Source organism: Rhinolophus ferrumequinum, chromosome 17 (genome assembly GCF_004115265.2).
Source record: "Rhinolophus ferrumequinum isolate MPI-CBG mRhiFer1 chromosome 17, mRhiFer1_v1.p, whole genome shotgun sequence".
Lineage (NCBI taxonomy): Eukaryota > Metazoa > Chordata > Mammalia > Chiroptera > Rhinolophidae > Rhinolophus > Rhinolophus ferrumequinum.
The window spans coordinates 58,165,631-58,181,764 of NC_046300.1; the positions used below are offsets into that span (position 1 = coordinate 58,165,631).

The following is a 16,134-nucleotide window of genomic DNA, read 5'->3' on the forward strand; positions in this document are numbered from 1 at the left end:
TCACTCTCAGTTCCTGCCCGTCTTTGCTCACAAGCCACCTTCTAAGCGGGGCTTTCCAGGCCACTTTGCAGAACACTTCAACCTCCCCGGCACTCCTATGCCCCTTCCCTGCTGTATTTTTTAATATGTTATTTATTTATGCTATTGTCTGACTTTTCCCCATCACGTAACTCCTTATGAGGGCAAAACCAAGCTTTTAAATTTTTCTTCACTGCGGTATCTCCCCTGTCCCCAAAATAGTGCCTGGCACAAAGAAGACACCGCTCAGTGACTGACTGTGGAATGAATGAATGGGGAAAAGCATCCCTCTTCACTTCCCAGATCCATGCTCACCTGTTCACAAATAGCTCCGGTCATTGTGACTGGGAAGGGCCTCACATTCCCTCGGCCCAAGTTTTCACGTTTCCTCTGGTTGCTGAAGAGCTTCAGCTCCCTCTTTTCTTCCTCATCCAGGGAATTGCAGTATCGGACCTGAACACAGAGAATGGCGTGGAAGAGGTCAGTCTTGCTTTTAGGATTCCTGATGCTCAGGCCTCAGAGTTTTCTCATGAAACACACTCCCGTTTGGTTTTACAGTCCTGGCCTGTACTTTAACACCACTAGGCTTGGGGCCATTTAATATGAGTCTCTACCCAAGACTGTTGACAGACAAAAGAGCTTACTAAATGCTCCAAACTCTGGAGCCCACGTCCTGGGCAGGATAAAGGTGCCTGTTCCTCCTCCTTACTACCTCTCTCTGCTCACCACGCCAAGATCCAAACCCCAGGGATAGCTTTGGGGCTAGACAATTTCTGGGACTTTCTCCTTCTTTCGTATTGATTTGGATCTTCACACTGATTGCGGGGTCCCGATACTTTCACATCCATGTGCCCATGTAAATGGTCCTGACACCAATGGATGGCTCCAGGCTAGCAAGCCAGAGCATCCGTCGTGTGCTCACAGCTTCTCTTCTCCCATCTCAGTTTTGGGAAAATGGGGAACCAAAGGCCTGAGTCTGAAGAGTTGGTTCAAAGGTATCTGTGTTGCTTCACGGGTGTCCCTAAATGCTTATCTGTGTGCAGGAGGCAAAGAGCTGCCTGCTGGGCTTTGTTTAATGCACCAGCTTGCATAAGATATTTTCCTTCTTGTTTAACACAGAAAGAGAAGTAAGGGATGGACGTTAAAGACATTCAAATCCAGTATTTCCCATTCTCTCCCCTTACTCATGCACTCCTTGAGAATTTCACCATAGTCTTGAACGACTGTTTACTTAATACTATTTTAAAACGGACTCACTTTTTAAAGCTTGAATACATTTACTTAAAAAATGTGCATTGTAATTATAAATGGAAAACCTGTATTACCTGCAAAAAACAGTAGGTGACCATAAAACTAAATAGAGAACAAAACCACATTGTTAGATTTCAGCTGGATACTTTTCCTTGTGGGAGACCCTACAATGGAGATTCTTCATGCTGCAACTTAAAAAGTGCAGACTAGCATGATTTGGAGAAGTGTGATACAAACCTGCTGACACCAAACTCAAGTCTCCCCCTTGAGTATTCAACCACTCAATCACTAGGAATGAAATACAGTTTAAAAGGCAGTGATTCTTTCATTATAGGGTTCAATTTTATTTACCGCCATGTCCATGTGCCACCCGAAGTCACGTATCTACCACACTTTGGGTAGCACGGTCCAAACTCCACCTCCTGTTTTACTTGAGAGTAAACTGAGCATCAGAAAGGTTGACTGACCTGCCCAGGGGATTTGTCATCCAGATGGTTACAGGGAAAACTTTGAACTAGACTGGTGCATCCTAATTTGAAAACCAAATGCGGCTTTAGATATCAAAATTGTCTCATGTGGGTGAAAAAGAGAATGAGGAAATATTTACTTTAGAATCACCCTTTGTCTTTAAAAGGGCCACACCAAATGGGCGCCTGCCTGTTATTTCACATGGAAGGGATTCTCATCCACAGGAAGAAAGATTTTGAAAGGTCTCTCTTGCTGAAAGCACAGTTAACCATAAACAGAATAAACCATTAAAAACAGAGAAGATCACTTCCCTCTAGCCAGTAAAAAGAGTTAACAAGAAAAGAAAACGTCTTTATATAGATGTCCCAGGGACAGAATGGCAGGGACTTGAACAGCCTAGAATATATGCTTACACCACTGACATTTTATGGACATGCTTTTAAAGAAAGGCACACCCCTCCTACTTGTAAAATCCGGAATTTTCACTTCCAAACGAGTTAACTGGGCATCAGGTTACAATATTTGCTCTTGGCTTTAAAGAGAAGGCATTATTTATATATTTTTATGAAGTCTGAAATAAACAACAAGAAAGGGAATCGCGGCTTCAATGTTTAAGCTTTTGTTCCACTTATTCAAACTTATTTTTGAGGTTCCTGATTTATCCTTTTTTATTCAAATATGGGAAGGTGAAGACTAAAAAAAGCACTCGCTCATTTCCCCTAGGATCCAGCTTGTGGGTGGGGCAGTTGGTAGAAAGAGGGTATTTAGCTCTCTAAAGCAGTTCCATAGACTTTCAATTTAAAATCATGTTTTTGTTTAAAATGCAATCAGAGTTAAGTGGACAGTTCAATTCTGTGAGCTTACCATTTTTAAAAACCAGATATTTAAAAGTTAATTTCTAGTTTACAAATCTAAACCCCTCAAGCATGATGATCTTTTAAAAGCGTTATTTACAAATTTCCCTTTATGACCAATTTGTCTTCCCAGAAATGCCCTGGGTCTGGGTTCAGAAAAAAGGACGGCTTGCACGCCATGCTTTCAAGGGTATAGGATGACATTCGCAAGTTGGACTTTAAATGACAGAAACACAGATGTGCAGAGCTGCAAATCTGGACACATAATTTCTACTACAGCATAATGTGGAAAAAGTGCCATTCATCTAATATGAAATGATGCTGAAAATTCAAGAGAGTCACAAAGTTTTTGCGGGGTTTGAATTGGCCCAGGGAATCTCAATCATCTAACACGCTCAGGAAACCAGGGTCGTACATTTTTCTTCAGCTAAGAAAACATGAACTTGAGCTTTTAAATTTTAGTACTCCCTGGTTACCCCTGAACAGCAAGTAGTGCCAGCCACGGAGGCGAGTCCTCTCCATAATGAGATTCTGCTTTTCGGTAACACTCTCCAAAAGGTGTCCAACAGTTTCTTTTGGCTCTAATTAAGGAAGCTAAAACCTAAAATAAATTGCCCGAGTTTTTCTTTGGAGGTCTCATTGATTATTGCATTTTAATTGTGGCAAAGGTAACAATTCACAGAAGGTTCTAAGAAAAGTCTTGCCGAGGTCCATCTCGCCCCTTACCTCATTGTCATGTGGCGGCAGCTGGTGTAATAGCTGCTTGATCCTCAGTTTTTCTCCCGGACTGTTGACATAAGGAACTTTCTCTTCTGGGAGACAGCTGTAGTACTGGTGAACCTGAAGGATGAAAAGCACACAGGTGACTCGCCCATGACCACTTCTGAGAGAATAATTCCCAAAGCAGGACACAATTTACTTCCCACTGTCCCCGCCAATCATGGAATTCAACAGCATGAGTTTCTCACTGCAAGCAGAGAAAGCCATCCTTAAAGACAGTATTGAGCAAACCACTCCTATTTTGAGGGTATTCCCTCTCTCTGCAAAGGAAAAATAAAGCCAGCAGACTTTCCTAGAAAAAGAGAAATCGGCAAACACACAGGTGAACGCAGAGGGGTAGGGCTTTCTCCGCAGGCTCCCCTGAGAGCTGACTTTACCATTTTCTCTGTTAGTCTCCAACATGTAACACGCCTCCTGAGCCAAAGGGATATGTTAGTGCCTGCCTTGGAGTCATCGGAGGCAGAGCCAGTTTTTGGCACTCAGCAAACTCCTGGGTCCCTCAGCCTCCACATTAAAAGCACTCCAGGTTTTCAGTCCTTTGTAAGGACAGGCAGCAGCTCACATCTGTCAGAAAAAGAGTCACTAAATCTGGGATACGGACCGTGTCATAAAAAATCATCATTAATGAGAATATTTCTGTATATCCTAGAATACTCCTGTTTACGACTCTTAGGACAGATTCTTGCACTTTCTAAGGCTCACTCAACCCTAACGATGACTTCAGAAAGCACCAAGTATCTAATTTTGCCTGAGGAAAGAAAACAACATTCTACCATCCAACTGCATGCAAAACTAGGGAAGAAAAATCTGACCAAAACAGAAGGTACGCTATTATACAGCAAAGTCAAAAAACAAAACAGAACCCAAACCACAAGCTCCGATGACATCATGGAAAATACTTTCCAACTATCTCTGAGAAGCATCATGACCAGCTCTTGCGCTCTTGCGAAACAAGGCATTCATTCAACAAAATAGAGAAGAAAGAAGACTTGTGGCTCTCAATTCATCCTATTCCTTGTACTACACAAATGTGGTCTAATTCCTTGGAGTTTAGGGAGCCTTGTTTTGGGAATGCTGAGGTGAAGAGTTAACAAAAGTTCTGTCTACCTTGATCTCCAGAAACTAAGTCATAAGTGTTAGAAGAGAGCGGGGGAAAAGGTTTTGCAACGACAAGGCCTTAAAAATATGTGAAAGCCATCTTTATTTTCGTAACAAATAATCGTAACCATTCACCATCATGTTCATATCATCCTCTTAATCAAACCCCAAAGGCAACCGTAAACAGACTTCTAGTCCTAGACTAGCTGGCTTTCGGAGGGCAGGGCCTCTGCAACTGCTCCCTAGAGGCACCTGGCAGGGAGCCCTGTCCTGGGACGCGAAGGTGGGAAGGAACGGCTCCAGGTTTTGAGGGCCACCCACAGGGTACTCTCCCCGAGAAGAAATAAAAGCCAGATCATGAGTTAGTTTAGGATTAGAAGTTGGCGATGAGCCCGTCAGAGACCAGCACACCATTTCGTGCTCCGGAGAATCCGCGCACCAGATGGCTCCTCAGGTAAGTGCCAGGTATAAAGAAGCAGACCCAGTGTCTTGGGGAATGGGCTTCGTCTCCCAAGTCAAAGAACTGCTAGCACAAAGGCCTTGTTGCAAACATCACTGTGTCATTCTCACAACTCCTGCTATCGGTGCAGAACATTAGGGACAAACGCTAACCTGAAATGAATGACAGGATGCTTGCTAATCAACAGTCTGATTTGAGCTTGCCTGACCCTCCTCTCAATCTCCCCTCACCACTCACACAGCCCTCTCTCCACCGTCCAGACCAGGTTACCCCCGGGAGCCCTTCTGATTAACGCGTTGAGCCCAGCCCTCTGATACTGTCCACAGCTGACGCAGGTTGGAATCTTCCCTGCTGCTTCCGTGGCGTGGCGGGGAAATATGCACCCCTAGTCCTGGCTCTGCCTCGTCCCATCTCTGTTCCTCAGCAAGTTACAGGACCCGCTCAGAATCCTCATCAGAACATCGTGGCAATTAAATGAGAGTGTAGGCAAAGCATTTGTCCCTCAGTAGCCATAAATAACATGCATGGATAGCAACAAGCATATTATCTAGCTTGGTATACTCCAAATGGGACAATCCAGATGCTTCCTTGGCCTTTCTTCCACTGTAAAATGTAGGTCAACACTGGCAGCTTACAGAGTGAGAGACCAACCCTGGGAGCCACCTCCCACCTTAGTCTAAGCCAGAAGGCTGCAAGAAATAAAATGCTATTTAAGCTAGTTTGAGTTCAGAGAAAAAAAAGGCAAATTATTGAAAAGTTGTGGTGCTGTCTCAAGAAACCCAGCAGCATATAGGGCCTCATGAGGAAATGGGACCTGCCCCTGGAAGGTGACTGGTAGGCGATACTCATCTCTCTAAGTCCAGTGTCCTCTTCTCTCTGCTCTATTCTCTCTCTGCAGATCTGTTTCTTACCTTCTCAAAGCTTCAGGTTTCCCACAGCACTTGAGTTTACACAACCTTCATTCCTAGACTAATTAGCTTTGCTCAATTCCAAATTCCCCAGAGAGGAACCCTGATTGCCCACCTTGGGCAAGGTCCCCACCTGGAGATTGGATTAAAGAAGTCACACCATTTTAACACTGGAGGATAAAGGAGTCTGAAAGGTGACTCTAGAGATCCTTAGGAGGTAAATAAATATCTTGGTATGCTGAGGTCCGTCCTGAAGATTCTGAATTCTTAAGTCAACAGAGGCAGTGGCTACTCCTTGGGAACATAGTTCTATCTTTCCCGGCTGGACATACTGTGCTGTCTTTCATAATTCAAGCCAATTGATCACCACAACTGAAAATGTATCCTTTCTACCCGTATTCCAATAATTCCTCGAATACAGAATGTGTTAAAATATTTCCTCACAAGGTAACCAATAATTTGGTAGATGACTTAAAAAGTTACCTAGTGAGATGCTCCATTATTAAAACAAATCAGCAATTAACAGCCTACGAAACCATGTTGCGTGGTAGGTGATCTGTCTTGGTCTGAGGAAAGAGAATGAGTTGGCCCTCACCACTTCCAATCCTCCTCCAATCTGTTCAAGTTCAGGAGAAAAAGTCATTCCGCTCATGTTGGCTTCTGTGTGTCCACCTGGTATTTAGGATCTGGACTTTCTAAGCTCTTTATCAAGCAAAGGGGATTAGAAGATGGATGGGAATAAGGGAGAAACCACTCTCTTAATTCCCAACCTGTCTCTGGTTGAACACGGAAATGCTTCATGCTTTATCCTCTGATATCCTCCATAATAAAACTACCATACAGCCCCAAACAAACACCACGGGAAATATTTAGTGTACTTTATGGCACTCCAAAAATTAAGTTGGGCACGACCGCTGTAAACATTGAAGACTGTTCATTTTAGCCCAAACATGTTTCACTTACTTATTTTTACAAATAAATAAGCAAATCCAATAGAATTTTGTCAGTGATGGTCATTACCAAGCTATTACCTGGTATTTCTTTTTTTTAAAAAAAAAACCTGCATGTCTATTTTATTTCCATTAGAAAAATATTAGCTATATAAAATTTTGGTCCACTTTTTTCTCTTTTACCTGTATCATTCAAACTTAAATCTTTAACTTTGCTCAAGTAAAAGCAGAAGTATATATGTAACATGAAAATTAAATATTTCACACCATGAAATGAAGAGGATTTAACTGAATTAGTTGTACTCTAATATTTCTCACGAATAGTAACTCATCTTTCCTGCACGTCATTTCCCTTTACTTTTATATTTGAGTAACTATGCAATGCATAGTTTTCTCACACCCAGGAAAATGAGTGTGCATAAGTGTACTTTATAACATCAGTAACTGGAGTCGTCTCATCTTTAATTCATGTTGAATTCCCCTTATTATATGATATTTCCATAATGCTTCAGATATTTTGGCCAGTTTTACTTAACAACATCGATTACAAAAATCAAGATGTTCATCTAAAAACATCATTACTATCCAGACTAAAGAACACCAGGCCCCCTTAGAGTGACGCCGTTGTGAGAAGGCCTTGGGCAGCTACTGCTTCTATCTCAACACGGCCTCCTTTTGGCCACGCAGCAACCTGGCAAGCGGCTCTTGCAGGAAAATTACTCTTGCGATACTGTTTGTAGGTTTCATTGACAATACCAAAGTCATTTATGTCAGCCAGCAAAACAGCTGTTTTCACCACATTAGTGAAGTCCCAGCCTACAGCTTCCAGGATTTCACCCATGTTTGTGGGAGCTTGTTTAGCTCTCCTGCCATCCCCCGGCACCAGCTGTCCCCTGGAAGTGTCCACGCCTCGCTGCCCTGAAATGTAAATGGCCCTGTTGACTAACACAGTTTGACTGTAGGGACCAGTGGCCCCTGGGGCTCTCGCGGTGCTGACCACCTTTCTCATCAAAGATGACAGAGCTAATCCTTTTCCTTTGCGGCCCGAGAGAACAATCCTGTATACTACCCCGGCTCGCGTCTCACTGGACTCTGTTCCCTGGTATGTTGATCACTTTATTTTTCCTCTTGAGTTTACCGAGCATAGGTCTTCAGAAGCAGGTCTGTAGACTTACTAGAAACCTTGCTTCCTTTAAACATTCCCAGGTAGAAGTGCCCGGTGATTCTGTCCTGGATGAAGCTGTACTAGGTACATTTCCCCTGAACAAAAGCATTTGGAATATAATAAACTGGCTTATGAAAACAAAGTAGCTGAAGGCCTTTATGTAAGGTGTTACTCCCAAAAGGGAGGTTTGGCAATAATTTAGTGTGTGGCAGACGGATTGTCAGAGCTTTAGTCAGTGTGCAAATAAAGTCTGCAGAGCAAGGATTCGCCCAGTTTGAAAGACTGGGCTTGTTCGAAGGAACTTCACTTTTGACAGCATTTCTGCCTGGGTACAGATGGAAGAAAGAGAGTCAATGACCCCTCACTGGAGAGAAAAGTGTGCTATTTAAGAAAGCGGGCACAGTGTGCTATTTAGAGTGGTGGTTCTCAGACTTGAGCTTGCATCAGAACCACCCGGAGGGTTTGTTAGAACACATCTTTCTATTTCAGTAAGCCTAGGATAGGGCTGATAATTTTCATTTCTAATAACTTCTCAGGTGATGCGCCGAGGTCCAGGGCCACACTTTGAGAGGCTCAGTTATCCAGGTGTTCTCCCTCCACATCCAACCCATGAGGTTGCCGGGTAAATGGCGGGATTCCTGTTTTCTCCAAGGCCACCAGTAAGCTCAGAGGAGTGGAAAGAATGTGTTCAGTCTCACTCAATTTTACAGGTGTCTCCTTCACACCTACATATATGCTTGAGCAAGGGGATTGCACCAGCTCTGCCCAAAATGAGAACTCCTAAGGGAAAAGTGCTCAGATTATTTTGGGAGGACATTTTCTATATCAAAAGTATCCCTGTTTCCTTAAAGCAGGAACCCAGCAAAGAAGTCTGACTTTCTTGGTTGATCTCAAACTCAACTGTCCTTCACTATGTCAGTGAAGGAAGGTATCAATGAACAGATTGGTTTATCGAATGGCTCTTATGCCCAAAGTGTTTTTATATGAACCCTGCCCACATCCTGAAGGTTGGTACATCATACTCAGCAGACTGAGCATCACACAGCTAAAAAGTGTCGAGCCACCTTTGGACTTGGCTTCCTCATCCTCCCCTTCTGTTTACTGTGGGCTCTTGGCCTTTTTTTTTTTTTTTTTTTTTTTTTTTTTTTTTTTTTTTAACCAAGAAAAAGAGATTGGAAGAGGATAGGGAAGAAGAAAAAAACAGAAATAGTAGATTCCCAATACAGCTCTATGACTGACTACAGAAATGATGAACCTGTTTTCCTCTGGCGTTCTCCACAAAATTACCAACACATGGTCCAAAATGAACTGACAGTAACTAAAATATAATGTATTCCAAATTAAACAGTCTTTGCACAACACCGTGGTGGTGGAAGGGAGTTATGGCAGAGATGGCTGCCCACCATTCATTTTCCTTTTCTGTCTTAATAAGAATACCATCATTTTACTCAGAGGATAAACAGGCACAACTACAAACAATGTTTCAGTACCTCCCTAGTAGCTACAAGTGACCATGTGAATAAATTCTGGTCAATGATATGTAAGGATGTGACTTCTGGGAGAGCTCTTTAAAGGATGCCAAGCAGTTGACAAAGGCTCATTTTGCCCCCTCCTCCTTCCTGCTTCCTGTCTGGAATGTAAACACTATGGCTGGAGCTCTGGCAGCCATCCTGCACCATGAAGTAATGTTAAGAACGGAAGTTTTTGATTACACCAAGGATCCACCATACCAGCCCTGAATTGCCTATTTCCGATTATTATTATTATTATATTTTACCAATGAGAGAAATACAGTATGTATTTATTTGTAGTGAATGCAATTCTTAAATGATATAACAAATGCTTCTCAAATATTAGCATAGTCCAGATTCATTTGAAGCCCTTATTGAACATTATTCCCATTTTCATCCATCTGGTCTGAAAAGACGCCCAGAATTATGTATTCTTAATAAACACCTCACACCACACCAGGAGAAACGTTGCTTTAAGGGGAAGGTAAACATGACTCCACAAGGTTTAAAGGTAAAAACTCCTGGAGTATAATCTCCAATGTGGGCTGACACATTTGAAAGTTTTATAAAAGCTCCTCTTAACCCAGACACTAACTAGAAGATCGGGCCTTTATTTCATCCTTCCCCTCCTGCAGTGTGAGAAGTTTGGAAGCTCAGTTAATCTACGTCAATTCGGGGAGGCAATATCTAGAATATGCCTGAGGTCTCACAAGGCAGGTGCTACAGAGAAAAGAGAGATGCTGCCTGAATTTGCAGCACGGGGTGGTTTTTATGAAAAGTGCCCATTAGTTCCCAAATGGGGACCTAGAGAACAATTGGATCGCATTACGGCTCCGAGCAAGTGCGGATGGGCTGCTTTGGAGGGCCTGTTTGCTCATTTTGCCCCTACTTGCCAGAATTTCATTCCCTACACAATCGGAGAAAAGTGCTGCTAAGTGGTGTCTAAGAGGTAAAATCGTACTGAGTTTTGGCTCCTTTCTGTTTCTCCTGGAGACCCACGTTATAATTTTAATTGGTTTACTCAGGAAGCAATTTAAGAAATAACAGTCTAAAACCTAATTCCTAAACAATGTCTCCATCATGCTAAAACTTCCATAGGATTAGGATCAAAAACCAGAAATAAAAGCTCAGTTGGGGTATTTTCAAAGAACAGCATTTATACTGCCCCTCCCCCCCTTTTGCTCTCATCCAATGTCTAATTCAACAGCAAACCATGTCAGATGTAGGTTCGAAACATAGCCAGAATCCAGTTACTTCCCCCAGCTGTTCACAACCAGTCTAACCCTGACTCAGTGTCCTCTGGAATTACTGCCATGGCTGCCTCGGGACCCCCGCTTTCACCTTTGCGTCCTTGCAGTCATTCTCTCTTCCGCAGCAAGAACTAAGCTATGTGACTAGAAACCAGGCCATGTCCCTGCTCTTCTCAAAACCTGTAATGACTTGCCATCCCCCTCTGAACTCCTTCCTACCGGATCCTGGTCTTGCTCCTTAAGACCTGGCCGACCATGTCACTTACTGTACTCCTTTTGTTCACTTCTGCTCCCAGGAAGCCTGCTTGCTATTCCACTCACCTCAGGCTCTTTGCACCAGCCATTCTCTTTGTCGGGAACATTCTTCCCCTAGATACTTACACGATGCCCATCCTAAGGTCACCTTGTCACAGGAGCCTTCCCTGACTACCTTAATAAACCAGCGACCCCATCTCTTGGTGTCTGTACCAGTGCCTCTCAAGGAGGGGCTACTGTGGATCCCCAAAGGATGTTGGGTAATGTCTGGAGACATTTTTGGTTGTGACAGCTGGGTGTGTGTGGGGGTGGGGCTGGCATATAGTGGGTCAAGGCCAGGGACGCTGCTAAACCCCCTACAATGCACAGGACAGCTTCCACAGTAAAGAACGATCTGGATCACAATGTCAATAATGCGGAAATGGATAAATCCTTAACCTGTTTTACTTCAAAGAACTTACCAGTTGGTGACGCATTACCTACTTGTTAATTGTCTCTCTCTTCCCTCTAGAATGCCTGGCACTTTGTTCACTGTATACCCCGGAAGAGGGTCTAGCATGGAGTAGGTGCTCAATAAATGTTAGTTGAATGAATGCATGCTGTATTCAAATCCTGTCTTTCTTAAATTCTGGTTTATCAAAGGATTTGGACAGGGACATGAAGCAAGATAATACACAGATGAGGTTTTAGAAGGAACCAGAGTAAAACTCACTGAGCTTCCCTTTCATTCCATCAAAGCACTTGCTTTTTCACCAGATTACTGGTGTGGGGTAGATGGAGGGCATGCTAAGAGAAAAATGAATAAAATAACTGTCAGCGTACTGTTTCTTTAAGAGGAAGGAACTAAAACAACACCATTTGGTGTTTGAAGCCAGAGATTTTTTTCAAATTGAGTAAACTTTGTTCAAACAAATTGAAGAAAATAATCACATTACATCCTAAGCAGGTACTGTAATTCAAAATCACATGAGTTGTTATGCTCCTATGTCTGCTCTCGTTCACATGCTTACTCTCTCCAAACCTTTTAGTTTTTAAAATTTTTATTTAGAATATCAAAGCTCAATGTTTAGTTAGAACATACTTTCCATTTAGTTTGGAGCATAATCTGACATTTATTTATTTTACCCTGTCTTAAAGAAAAGGTCCCAGAAATGGAAGAACTTGGAGTTTAAACACTTTTCCTTTAAGCTGTAATTACATAAAGACGCCCCCACCTCAATTTTATTAAAACACTCTTTGCAGAATGTTTGCTCATTTGCATATATGTTACTAAAAATTCCCCAGCAGTTGCTTACTTTTTTTGATAACAGTTTCACTATTGCCATTAGAAAAAAAAAAAAAAATATATATATGTATATATATATTACGAAAAAAGCAAGCAGGATGGCAGTTTCCTACAGTGGTTAAGTGTTTGCACTTTGGAGTCACATTGTTTAGGTCTGAATACTGGATTAACACTTACCATCTTGTATATAGTTGGGCAAATTACTTTGTCCTTTATAGAGTCAGTATGTCCATCTGTAAAAGGGGGCAATGATATCTATGTTGAAGCAATGCTATGAGACTCAGATGATATAATGTACCTAGCACAGAGACAGGCACACAGTGAAGCCTCTATATTCTGAACTTTCAAGCAATCTAATATATAAGTAATAAATGTCTATGCTATGAACTGAATTGTGTCCCCCTCTCCCACAAATTTATATATTGAAGCCTCAATGTAATTGTATTTGGAGATAGAGACTTTAAGGAGGTAATCAAGGATAAATGAGGTCATAAGTGTGGGGTTATAAGTAGAATGGATGAAGTCCTCATAAGAAGAAGAAGAGAGACCAGGAGTGTGCATGAACAGAGAAAAGGCCATATGAGGACACAGTAAGAAGGTGGCTGTCTGCAAGCCAAGAAGACAGTCCTCACCAGAAACCAACCCTGCTGGCACCTTGATCTTGGACTTCCAGCATCCAGAACTGTGAGGAAATACACTTCTGTTGTTTAAGCCACCCAGTCTGTGGTATTCCGTTATGGCAGCCAGAGCAGACTAAAACAGTCTACTATAAGAGTATCCAAGGAACTGTTGAGTGCTTGTAGGGAAAGGACACACATATGAATAAGAAACTATTCTTATTGGAGCATAAATGCCACGGACACTGTTGACATTTTGATCCAGATCGTTCTTTACTGTGGAAGCTGTGCTATGCACTGGAGGAGGTTTAGCAGCATCACCCACATATGTGCGTGCACACAGTTTTAACAACCAAAATTGTCTCCAGGTTATACGTCAGTAGAGTGTATAAGACAAGCAGGCAAATGACTATAATACAAAGTTAAATAATGCAAAAGCCATTAGAGTCAGACAAGAACACTACAATGGTTCAAAACACAGTAGATTACAGTCCAAAATCTGTAGCATTGGCCAATTACTGTGGTGGAAATAATCCCAAATTACCAATGAACCCACTGGGTGTGGGATTGGGAGGAGGTGGGATTGGCATAGCAGTACTTCCACCATATGGATGGAATAGATGAAATGACCTCAAAAGCATAGATAATAGTGAATTGTGGAAAAGTAATTATGAAGTGATGAGTTTTGATTATTCTGATTATTACCTTTGTTTTTAATGTAACTTAATTATGAATATATATAATTGAGTTTTTAAGAATGGCTGTATTTAACAACTGGCTCACCAAATTCCTGAAAACTGACCAACTGGATCCTGTGATACTGTATGAGCTAGTTCCAGTGCATTGCTGACAGAAATGTACATAGTTTCTTTGGCAAATTATCTTTAAAAAGGTAAAAAGAAAAGAGTAGTAGAATAGCTGTAAACACCTAAAGACTTGCAAAACGTCTGATGACAACTATATGCTGTCTTCTCAAACTAACTCTATCTTCAATGGGTCTAGCAAATAGCACGTGAAGCCAAGTTATCTACCTCAGCTGACATATACTTCAAAATATTTACAGGTCTAAATCTCCTAGTATTTTCCACATCCCCTCCCTTCTTCTCACCCAAAGTTTGACCTTTCTTTATAAATCTTTACCTTTGTTCCCTCTTGTTTCCTTTTTATAACTTTAGGCATAAAACAGAACAGAAAAATATTTAAAGTCATTTATTTATTGGCAGGGGTTTTATTTTCTAAAGTCAAAAAGGATGTGAGTTGACACACATTCTTTTGTAGGTCTCCATGAAGAAGAAAAACACCAAATTCCCCACCTCGAACCTTAATAAAACTCTTCTTTTTTAAGCTAGCATGTGATTGGCTGACTGTGTTCTCACAGGTCAGTGTTTCTTAAAAATGCAAAAAGGTTCTCCATTGCTGGGATAGCTACTCAAATGGCAACTATCTTGATATTTGCCTACAGTGTAGGAGAAAGAAACTGCATTCAGTGCTTAATGTTTGAGACTTGACTATGACAAATGCTAAGTCTGCAACTTTGGCCAAGTTATGTAACTTCTCTGGGCTTCAGTGTCCTCAGTGTCCTCATCTCTAAAACTAGAGTAATTGCACTCATCACACAGGGTTGTGAGAATTAAAGGTGATAACAGAATGAAAATACACTGTTAATTGTAAGTCTGTATATAATTGTCAGATCAGGATTATTACTGAAAATAACAACAACATTAGAATTGTATTAGGCTGCTAGACATAACCTAAGTTTAGTGGTTAAAGGCTGATAACATCATTTTGTAAAAACCATCAAGCATCGAGGCTCTTTCTTTCATCCTCCATCCTAAGCATTCGTAGCCATTTATGCTCAAAAATCACAAAATGGCTGCTGGAACTCCAGCCATCATGTTCATATTCCAGACAAGAAGACAGGTAAGAGCAAGGAGTAAAAGACCTATTTCCCAGTTGGATAAAAAACATTTAAAGACATTTCCTGGAAGTACTATCGAACTTCTACAGAGGGTGCCAAAAAAAGGTATATACATTTTAAAAAAGGAAAACTGTATTAAAATGGTAATACTCAATATATACCAATAACAAAAGATGAATATAAGTCATGTTTGACTTCTGCAATTACAAGAGGTGCTCAAAGTGGTTACCATCAGCGTCCAGACACTTCTGATTACGGTGAACTACTGCTTGAGCAACACTGACCAAAGTGCCCACTTGTATACATTTTTTTGGCACCCCTGGTATTTAAAATCCCTTGGCTAGACCTAGCTCCAAGAGAAGCTGGAAAATATAATCTTTAGTTGGGCATTCTGCTGCCCAGAATAAAATCAGATTTTGTCAGTAAGAAAGGAGGAGATACTAATATTAGATGGACACCTGGAAATCTGTGTCCCCAGTAAATATCCGAGTTTTGGGTTACCTCTTTCTTATGTGAACTCCTTAGGAGTTTCCTATATGGTATCTTTCCTATGTGTTAAATCATTGTTTTTGATTCCATACTTCACAATACAACACAACTCGTCCACTTCCTCTCTATTATTAGTAAGTGCAGATTCACAATGTCATGTAAAACCATTTTGAAGGAAGTTTAGAGAGCAGCAAGAGGAGAAATCCTAGGACAAATTCAACTTTTTAACTGGCCAAAGAGATGCATCATGACAGATATGCTATGATTTCAAGAAGAATTCTTTATTGAATTGGCTGGAGCTTGCCGATCACAGGACACTGTTGGAAACCCATATTAAAATACAGGTGATTGTTGTTTGGGATCAGTTCATTTAAGACAGTTTTGTTTCTGCACATTAAAGTAACTGAAAGTGTGACCAGATAAAAAAGTATGAAAACTATGGAGCTCGCTTACAGAGTACGAAGTAAATATCTCTGACCACCATGGCTACTTTAAGCCTGAGTTACACTACCTGCCCCATTAAGTTTCAAATGTATCATGGATATAACTGCAAGAATTTAGTCTTCCCTGTTCTAGAGGCCAAAAGATGAGTGAAGGCAGTCCTACAGCTTCACGGTTAGATATGGCCATAAAGCTCTAAACCTCCTACATTATGGCATTTCAGAGAAACAATCAGGAAGGTTTGGGTAGGATGAGCTCGAGTATGCCACAGAAACAAACACCACCAAAATACCACTGGCTTTGTACCATAGTTGTTTTTTAATTAAAAATAATAATTTTCCTTTTTGTAGTAAAACATATATAAGGTTTGCCATTTAATCATTGTAATGTGTACGATTTAGTGGCATTAATCACAT

The 16,134-nt window shown here is 41.3% G+C and overlaps 2 protein-coding genes across 8 annotated transcripts in view; both read right to left on the reverse strand.

Moving 5' to 3' along the window:
• Positions 1 to 16,134, reverse strand: part of PRICKLE2 (prickle planar cell polarity protein 2) — a 332,204-nt gene that overhangs the window by 50,515 nt on the left and 265,555 nt on the right. For all 7 annotated transcript variants that reach the window (XM_033132503.1, XM_033132504.1, XM_033132508.1 and 4 more), the window contains 2 exons: positions 3,318 to 3,431; positions 334 to 471 (listed from right to left, as the gene is read on the reverse strand). In XM_033132503.1, coding sequence (XP_032988394.1) covers positions 334 to 471; positions 3,318 to 3,431 — 252 coding nt within the window. The remainder of the gene's footprint in view (positions 1 to 333; positions 472 to 3,317; positions 3,432 to 16,134) is intronic.
• LOC117037088 (2-iminobutanoate/2-iminopropanoate deaminase-like) lies at positions 7,398 to 11,444 on the reverse strand. The gene is made up of 2 exons (XM_033132794.1): positions 11,430 to 11,444; positions 7,398 to 7,886 (listed from the first exon to the last, which is right to left on the reverse strand). The coding sequence occupies exons 1-2, from the start codon at positions 11,442 to 11,444 to the stop codon at positions 7,398 to 7,400; spliced, it is 504 nt and encodes a 167-aa protein (XP_032988685.1).